Source organism: Paralichthys olivaceus, chromosome 11 (genome assembly GCF_024713975.1).
Source record: "Paralichthys olivaceus isolate ysfri-2021 chromosome 11, ASM2471397v2, whole genome shotgun sequence".
In the NCBI taxonomy this organism is placed as follows: Eukaryota; Metazoa; Chordata; class Actinopteri; order Pleuronectiformes; family Paralichthyidae; genus Paralichthys; species Paralichthys olivaceus.
This window is the reverse complement of record NC_091103.1, coordinates 8,619,793-8,630,005: the sequence shown is the minus strand read 5'-3', so window position 1 is coordinate 8,630,005 and position 10,213 is coordinate 8,619,793. Positions and strand designations below refer to the sequence as shown.

General features: G+C 40.6%; 1 protein-coding gene across 7 annotated transcripts in view; it reads right to left on the bottom strand.

Annotated features, from left to right (window-relative positions):
- Positions 1 to 651: 651 nt before the first annotated feature.
- The window catches only part of ets1 (v-ets avian erythroblastosis virus E26 oncogene homolog 1), a 37,260-nt gene continuing 27,698 nt past the window's right edge, over positions 652 to 10,213 (bottom strand). For all 7 annotated transcript variants that reach the window (XM_020095251.2, XM_020095252.2, XM_069535090.1 and 4 more), the window contains 3 exons: positions 8,809 to 9,069; positions 4,133 to 4,251; positions 652 to 3,786 (listed from right to left, as the gene is read on the bottom strand). In XM_020095251.2, coding sequence (XP_019950810.2) covers positions 3,571 to 3,786; positions 4,133 to 4,251; positions 8,809 to 9,069 — 596 coding nt within the window. In that variant the 3' untranslated portion in view covers positions 652 to 3,570. The remainder of the gene's footprint in view (positions 3,787 to 4,132; positions 4,252 to 8,808; positions 9,070 to 10,213) is intronic.

Genomic DNA, 10,213 nt, shown 5'->3' with positions numbered 1-10,213 from the left:
CCTCTGCCAACAACACCACCAACAGGTCCCCCAGGAGAATGTGACTAAGATTTAGCAGAAGACGGCTCTATCATGTTTGCTTTAGGGTTACATGTGAAGTATGTGAAATTAGTCATGCATGTATATTAATTTCCTTATGATGCGCTTCTTACTTGATTAGCGTCACTGTCACTTTTGCATCGTTTTTTGTACATGGTGCATTTATGCAAATCTGTGTTGTGTTTAAAAGAAGTTTTATGTTTCTACGTCTCGTCTATGCAATCTGCTTCAACTAAAAAACAGCCTGATCTATTGGGGTTTGGCTTTAGCGCTACACTGCTGCAGCAGGGCCAAACAGCTGTGCAGCTCAGGGCAGCAGGCCACGGTCCTGTATGTTTTCTATCTACAGTGGAATTTATATGAGCCTAGAGTTACAAGCACATGAATAGGCCCTAGTGTGCTGTTTCTGATTTGACGTCACCTCATTAGTGCATGTGAGACACACCCTATCTATCTATCTATCTATCTCTCTATTCATCCATGTGTCTATATATCTACTCAAACAAACCAAATCAAGAATGATAGCATATGTTACAATTACCACTAACATTAGAGCATCATAATGGTGTATGTTCATGACTCAATGCAGTAACACCACACACAGTTAGGAAATCTTTGTTCACATATATTTTATAACATTTTGAAGTACATTAAGTACATTTTAGAAATAGAAGCTACAGTTTATAAAACCTTTCCAGCAGAAATCATTGATGGGCCAGCATCAGCCTTTTTTTTCTCTAGCAGACAGCTCGATTTTCTATACAAAAAAACAAACAAACAAACAAAAAAGTCGCTACATTATTTTGTCCTGCGCTACCTTTATATTCCCATGAAAGCACCAGCTGTCTGCAACTCTTGTCTTTTTATAAAATATAAATTATTGAAAAATATTCAAATGTTTGTGAACTAAATACAATAAAAATGATCTCATAAAAAAAATACGGAGACACTATAAAATGTACAAAAAAACAACATCCAAAAACAAAAAAAGATTTTTTTTCCTTCTGAATCCATTCTGAGATATGCATATGCCACAATCTATTGGTGTGTATACACTTGCCTGACTACGATTCATTAATACATAAGACCTGCAGTAATCTCTGACAGTTAACAACAGTATATTTTCCTGACAAAATAATATTAACATTTGAAGTAACAGAACGTTTTCTATTAGCACATTGATCTTATGGAGTCAACCATACTAACATCATGACCATGTATGGAAAGAAAAAAAAAAGGGCACTGGCAACCGTTACAAATATATTTAAAAAATCTGTAAAGCTCTCTTTAACATAAAACATCGACATCAGAAAAACAACCTGAACAAAAAAACAGTGTTTTGAAACCTTGACACCAACGTGCAGAAAAGGATGAAAGTACAGTTACTAATTAATTTCCTTGTGCCGGATGACAAGCATGGCTGAAGGTTGGTGAGTCAGCGCTCGGTGATGGTGCACAAGCTTGTTACCACTTATACATCACGATCGTGTACAGCATCTCCTTTCTGCACTCAGTGGGTAACCCAGATCAGTGACGGTGATTTCTCTTTGTCCTACAGCTGTGTGCTTTCCAACATATTAACAGATAAAAGAAGAGTCAACAAATGTGAAAGATTTCTGGTCCCTGTCTTCCACCACTGTGGACAAAACCCGAGGCACCGTGGCCAAAAGACCTCACATGGGTTTTGGTTATTATTACTGCTTTGTCTCTTGCTTATTTGTGTAATCTGGGTCTCAATAAAGCATTATGAAATACAATCTGTACAAACAGACATCTCAAAAGCTATTTTCATCCATATGGGTAACATTCAGCCACTGTAAACAATAACATTGTCTTCTAAGATGATTTTTTTGACTTTGGCATTTCCCATAAGGCCAGTGTACAGCCACGGTTCCCACTGTTCGGGAAGGAACTGCTGCCAATTCGCTCAAAGTTAACAGTTAATCTCTGCATGTGTTTTTTTTGCGCAAACTATACAAATCATATGAGAGAGTTGCTCACTATGAACTGAATGTTATTTTGATCATAGACACATAACACACTACATACTAAGTAGTCACGAATGTCTGTCACTAGTCCTACATGTCTGTTTGCATTCAGGTTTCTGTAAGCAGGGTCTAAACTTACTAATTAAATACACAGGTTGTTTTATTCGAAAATCCAACTTGCATCATTTCAGTCACTTTCTATCAGACTTCACTGGAACCACAGATTCCTACTACAGTCACCTTTGTCCCACACAGCTTTCGATTCTCTCAACACTTCTCAATTGCCTGTCCCTTTATCCTATACTGCATCTCCACACTAAACTGCAGCAACCTACTTGTGGCCAAAACACTCTGCATAACAAACGAAAGAATAAGCGGACATTCTTACGAATTTGCAAAATCAGCCCCTCAACTACTTCACTTGCGATTTTAATGTACAGACAGACATATAGATTATTCCAACACTTCTAAAGCAACAAACACGGACAGTGGAGCCAGAAACTATGCATCTCATCTGCACATGAAACAACTCTTCTCATCGAGGACTCCTGATTGTCTACAGTTTGCTAATACTGGTGGTATATGCAAAATGCACAAGTTTCAGTCACAATATGTGTCTCTAAGTGGCAAACACCTACGTTAAGGTGAACGCGTCAGTTTCAAAAGCAACGGCTGCTTTCAGTTGTGTGTCTGTCAGAGACTTGAGTTATGAGTAATCTCACTAGGTCCTTGCACCCTTTGAAACCACAGGGCTGGTGTCTGTGATGGTGTCTGATAACCAATCAGCACATTTTTATGTAAGGCTCCAAAAGAGAGAGAGCAGTTCTGATGGCAGCCAAATATTCGGTTTTAACTGTGATACCTTCATTGACAACATGAGATCTTTCCAATATATGCCTGCTAGGTAGGTTTACATTGGGTGCTCTCAACATCAGTAATACAATACTAGCACAAGCATAAGCTCATTTAACATAAACAAAAATGTGAACAATACTTTTTGGTCCAAGCTGAAAACTCTCAGAAACAGTGAACATACCGTATATATCTAAATATGACATTAAACCTTCCTCACTTGGGTTTTTACATTTTGGCAACCGTTTCCTCAGCTGGAGCTTTGTGCCCGCTCTTTGTTAACCCCAAGAATCAAAAGAATGATTTTCTTTTAGTCTATCTTCTCTAACACTTCCTGTCTTGGTCCTCTTGTCACTGTGCTACCTCGGAAGAATTGAACCTCAACTCTACCCGAAAGCATTCTATCTGCCTCGAGCTGCAAAATAATACCGGTAACACATTCGCACACACACACACATCTCAAATGCAACAGGGTATGAATACAGGCTTTAGGGTTGTGCCTTCCTCTTAAATCATGGTTTGAGAGACAAGAGCTCGAAGTTGACAAAGACCACAGTTAGTCATTAAAAACATGTTGGTCCCCCCAAAAAAATGGTTTACCAATACTATCAAACAGTTAAGACCACTTTATGAGCCCCAGTCCATGCGGCTCTTTAAACGTCCGTCTCCGCCTCCTTTTTCAAATTTGCTTTTACTCGTCCGTATCAGGCTTTACGTCCAACATTGCATGCAGCTCCTCGGGAGTGTACCCCAGTAGGCTTTTTAAGTCACAGACAAAGCGGTAGACGTAGCGCTTCCCCGATGTCTTATGGATGATGTTCTTGTCGTAGTAGTAGCGCAGGCCACGGCTCAGCTTCTCATAGTTCATTTTGGGCTTGTTTTTCCTCTTGCCCCACCTCCGAGCAACCTAAAACAACACAGGAAATAATCTGCTCAAGATGTGACACAAACAGAAATAACGAATCACACAGTAAACATGCAACAAATTATTGCTTAACTAATAAAAAGAAAAAACATTACATTCATCAGGAAATATATATCTACATTCACACACAAATGCAGCTATTACTGCTCTTCAATTAAACAACTACTGATAAACAACCTGCAAAGTTAAGACCTTCAAAAAACATGAATGGAGCCAAACACGGAATGCAAATGTTCTTGAAAACTAAGAAGACGTCTTGTTCATCTGGTTATCTACTCAGGACCTCCCAGCACGTGTGCTGGTGACCGGCGGTGTCGCGACCTCTCACCTCATCTGGGTCAGAGAGCTTGAACTCCCAGCCGTCGCCTGTCCAGCTGATGAAGGACTGGCAAGACTTGTCGGTCAGCAGCTCTAGGAGGAACTGCCACAGCTGGATGGGGCCGCTGCCTGCAGAACAGATGGGAGAGGGGGAGAAGGTGTGTGTTTTTTAGTGGAGCTGTTTACACAAAGAAGACACGTCATTACCGTGTACACTGGCTGGAAGTGGGAGTTTGGAGTTAGCAAAGCGTGAGCTCAGGGCAAAGATATCAAGAGCGAGATTCTGGAGGCATTCATGTTCTGTAGTCCCATTGTTAGTTGGAGTCCAAAGTACTGTATTATACATTAAGACACAGCACATTGCATCTGTTGTAAGACCAGTAAAACACATATTTCAAAAGAGGAACTATCTATTGTTGCAGCAAAGCAAAGATATAACATTTAGCTCATTGGAAAAAAAAAAATATATATTTATAAATATATATGGTGTATACTTCTGCCTTGTATCAGCATTTAATATTCATCACTCATGTCTGAGGAAGGATAAAGTAAGCCTTCTAATCTGGGTCGGACTGAAGTACACCAATGGAACCAAATGTCCTTCTAAATACAACAGTCCCATTCATCATGTATTCCCTTGTCTGCCAGTTGCCCTGTGCAGTATGTGAATCTAGAGTCTGAGTTCCACACAGATGAAATCACTAGTTTAAAATAAGGCAGCCTTCAGCAACAGAGACTTGAATACAGACGAGTGTGTGAGAAAAGGAGCAGTTGTTAAGTCATCAGTAATGTTAAACTGGAATGCATTTATCGTGAAACGAGACCAATATAATAACCTGGTAAAACAGAGACTTCTGTGTTATTACACCTCGAGGAAAAGGAGGGAAAGCAGAACAAAAACAACCAAAAGCAAAGGCTTGGTTTTGTCTCTGAACTAGATTCACAGAAGTGCTCTATGATCTTGTGGTTTTTCAGCATATACATCCACCCACTTCTGAGGCTCGCATGTTGATATCACACCTGCCTATGAAGCGCACCGCCTCAGCAAAACTGAGGCTAAAGGCAACAGTTAGCTTACTCTCTCTCTCTCTCTCTCAACCTCAGGAAAAACCCGATATACAACACAAACACAAGCTTTCAGGGAAACGGGCGCGTGGGCTGAACACTTGAAATGGCGTTTCAGAGCCCTGCGACGACTGGAGAAGGTGCATGACAACAGCTACTCCAACTTTGGAAAATAAGTGGCTCCGCAACACTGAGTCTCTTTCAGAGTTTTGACTCGCATTCCAAAAGTCTGCTACTGTAACAGCGAGCCCACATAAGGGTAATACAGTGCCCGTCTACCAGCCCGCTGCGCTCTCACGCCAGAATGCAGACGACCCTTTGACAAAATAAAAAAAAAAAAGAAAGAGGTTTCCAAAAATATGTTTCAAGTCTCCGTGCACAATGGGCCTCATTGAGAAAGCATACAGTGTGGCAAAAGGGGGTGGGTAGGGTGGGGTTCACATTCACAGCAACGCCAAGTGTTTGACCCATGGTACAATAGTGATTCTTGAGCATATATGCAACAGTGGTGGATCTGGGAGTTTTTGTAAATCAGGGGCCATAAGGGCCACAATTTACACAGCCAATTAGATCTCCAACAGCAAAGCCACACATCATTGAATAGACTTTGAAAATTGTTCCTTGTTCAAGACCATTGGATACTTCAAAAATAAAGAGAAAATAAAAATTCTGAAAGACGGACATGGGCACGGCAGGGGCCAGTCAGCCCAATAGACGGCAGGGTCATGACTGGGGCTTATAATTTTTTGACATCTCAAAAGAATTCGAATCATGATCAGCATATTAGAGAAGATGGAACAAGCGAGTAAGTTTGAATTTTAAAAAACGACTTAAACTATGAATCATCAATATTGTTACCAACTTTAAACCACCCGTGTGTGTATTTGAGTGTTTGCACTGTGTGAGACGGACAAGAGTTCACCATGATGTTACTGCAAATAGAGGTGTGTATGGCGAATTGTCATAGGAAACCACGGAGACGACAAGTGGAGCTTCACTTATCTCTCCAAAGCCTTATCGGGCTCCTTGTCCTCGCTACAAGTGTCACCTGTCACTTGCGACTGAGACAGGAAGCTGAGCAGAGCAAGCTGTCAAGCTGTCATAAACATCAATTTGGAATTTTACAAATGCCTGTTTTTTTTTTTTTACTTTAAGGTTTGATTTTTTGTGGTTGAGGTTTCTCTCTCTTGCTGTGCCTTTTTCTACCTCCATGTGTTCATCCACCCACACCCGCTGCCTATGCACATGGTCTCGCATACACACGTACACCACATCTTTTAATACACTCCCTGAACTTTGCTCTTAACAACAGCTGGAACCAAACAGGGCCGCGCGGCGTTTTCCTCTTTCAGGAGAGGTTTAGCTGCATTAAAGCTCAGGGGAAGCACACTCTACTCACTGAGAACACATTGCTCTGCATTAGGCTGGACACTTACAAGGCTTTCACACAGACACCCTTTGGAGTTGCACTTTTGGTAATAGGTGATACATGACAGAAATCGCAGTAGTGGAGGATATTCCCTCATGCTGACATTTTGAGATGATAGGTTTCCAGCAAAGCCAAAGTCATTAAGGAAAGATTTGGTCATATCTTGTTCCACATCACACCAAACCTTACATGAGGCTGTCACAATATCTGATAATGAATCTTATTCACATATAAATAAAGCAGCTTATGCATCATATTATCGGTTTGAGTTCAACAACACGTCACAACCTCATGGTGACTAGAAGGGCCTTTAGTCCATATCTTACATTATTTGATAATATATGCACATGATGACACATTTCTTACATTATTACACATGAATGACGCATTGTTCTGTAAGCAGCTTTTGAACTTATAACTGTGAAGATTGCCGATTAACTTGTGCATACCAACTTCCGGAAACTCTATTGTGACCTGATCTATGGATCGTTACTGACACTGGAATTTCCCTTTTTTTCCAACCTTGCAGCCTTGTGACTGTCATTTAAACATGGCTGAAAAAGTCCCAAACACTTTGACGTTAAGAGGCAATTCAGCGTCGACAAGTGAGACCGCGAGACTCTCTTTACCATCCAGATTTTGAATAGTAATGTGTGTCATGAAAACTTAACTTAATTGTTTAATTTAGGTTTAATACTTCTGTGCAAAATGTGATTTGAAGAGTATGTTCTACATGAGTGTTAAGTAAGGTTACACAAACACCAGAAAAGCCTTAAAGTTAATATTTACATAGATACACATAATTATAAGAACAGCCAAGAGTAAGTTAAGAGCAGTTTAAGAGTATGTGACAGGATGTAATATTTCATCTGCTTTTCAAAAGCAAAATAAATAATTTGCTTTTGTCTTCGATTTAGATTTTTAATTTGCGTCTTGCTTCTGTTTTTCAGTCTCATCTTTGTGGAGCACTTTAGTAATGTCTGCTTTGAAAGGTGCTATGTAAATACAATTATTGTTATAATTATAAAGTGTAACAAGTAGTAACATGAGCAGCTTTTTTCATGCTCAACCAAAATCCATTGCAGATGCCAAAGTAGTGCATTTGCTTGAGAGGAGCTTGCAAATATCTCCACATCTTTGTGAACTTGGAGAACGCACATACACCAGGTTTTTTTAGCGTGTACGAGTATGAAGACGTTTCATGAGATGAAGAGATAATTTTACTCTCGTGTTATGCGCAGAGCGGGCACAATTTCTGTTCAGTTTCACTGGCGTTGCTAGGACGACCTACAATAAGTAGGCTGAGATGCGGGCTGCAGATAACAATGAGGCAGATGATAAGTGAAGAAAGAACAAAAGAGTAAGACTAGTACGAAGAAGAGGAAGGAGAAGACGGTGGAGAGGAAGAAGGGGGAAATGTTGTTTTATTTCCTGTAATGTGCGTGAGTTGGGCTCCCTGGATGGAGGGGTGTTTTTATTTGGTCTAAAAGCAGTGCATTAAGGCCCCCTCACATCAGAGGCTTTTGCAGAGAATCAACAAGTGTGTTACAGCTGAATATGATAGAACTGGTGGAAGGAATTCTGCACTATGAGGGAATGCTTCTCCCACAAAAAGGATAACCATGCAGATACTATTTCAGCTTTTGTTTGCACTGATTACACAGCAGTCAGAGAATAAAAACATACTAATCTTTGAATTGAGCTGTTGTGTCTGTGTTTGCATAGGTGATGTATCTACAATGCAATGTTCAAGGCTGTGGGATCTTTTTTTCATTTCGCACAAGAATGAATATCAGCAAATAGGAATAAGATATCTAGCTGTCTTCTGACAGCCTGCAGTCACTACCAGAATTATTATTTTAATGTAAGCCACCGCATTTGACTTCACTTGCATATGTATAAGTCAATGATAATAATAATTGTACATAATTAAATAATATAGTTATAGACTATCAAAATGTCTAATGGATGCATTTCCCTTTCCCATTATTAAACTCCAGGGATTGTGCATGCTGGCTGCCATATAGTTCCACCTAAATGGAACAGAACTATGAGTAATGCTATTATTTACCCAAAGCTTTTCCTGCTGTGACATTTTGAAAATGTCTGCTGTGAAAAAAGCCACAGCACTTTTTGAGGCAGGGCTCTACACAAAATGATAATGTATAAACTATGACCTTGAGTTATCTTACCTGTGTATCCTGCCAGCGCCGCTGCCGGGATGACGGGTTTATCCTTGCTGTGGTCTGAGCGCTCCCTCACGTAGTCTTTGAAGGTGCCCTTGGGCTTGTGGCCGTGCAAGGCAGTGGGGTAGTCTTCCGAGTCGAAGCTGTCGTACGAGGGCACCCGCTGCAGGCTGCTGAACGAGGACTGGCTGCTCCACGACTGGGTCAGTCGGTCGCAGCTCTCGAAGCTCTCGATGCTCTCGAAGGAATCCTGGCCGCCGAGCTTACCTGAGGGAAGGACGAGCGGAAAGTGAGTTGAAGTTATTAAAAAGGAGCAAACTGTAAATTTAATAGCATTTTTATATATTTTTATATCAATGTGATACTTGGGTGTATCGGAATGAAATTTGTGACACATTTTTTTGTAATATTTGACAAAGGAGGAATATGTTTGAAAACAAACAAAAGCTTTCTCAATAAGCTGTATTTTTCTATAGGGTGCCACAGCTCTCTCCCTTTAACACCTCATTTCACCAACACTTGAGTTTGATTTTAAATGGAAGACAGTTACACAAATTGCCTTGCTATTTTTGGACTTGGGAAAGATAAGAGGAGTCTTTCAATGGTGAGTCATTAACAAATGACAGATAATGCAGCGCCTCGATAGATGCCGAAATCTTCCAACTGCTGAAATTGAAGCCACATGTGGATATCAGTTGGGCTACGCAAATACTTTCCCACGTTGGGAGAGCACAACGCCACGCTCAGAAGCTTGGTATGTGTGATGCATGAGGGCCGGACCTCATACGTTGCAGGCAAATGCTTAAAGCACCATAAGGGGGCTTGTATAATGCGTTTGGCACATGCTATTCATTTATACAGCTAGGGATGTGTGAGAAGAAAATCCTAGCTTTGTGACTATAAATGTAAACCATGCTCCTAATTCCTCTGTAAACTATCAGTGGGAGAGAAGACAGGCCGTGTGCATTCAAAAAAGCAAACAGCATCTTGAGAAAACTACACGCTCGCTAACTGAGGATGACACCTCTATCTCCTTACCCAGAACCCAAAAGTTGAGTCAAGGAAAAGAGGCCAACGAAAACAAGAAGAAGAAAAAAAGTTCTTGAAGGTTACACCACTTCAGCTGTTTTACATAAAAGATGAGCGGCACGAAGAGAACACGCTGTGGCTTAGGTTCGTGTATCGCTCTGACAAAAACAATAGACTATTCTTTTTTTTCCCCTAACCCTGTACGAGGCAGGTTTGCTTGAACCACAAATCAACCAGAGGGCCTGCATTTATTTTCCTCTAATACGTGCACACCGATGTGGTATGACACGATTCTGGTAGCTTCAGCACAGTAACATGCAAACATACACCCACAGAACCACTTTCAAGCACTCAATGCAAACTCACCTGGCTACATTCTTAA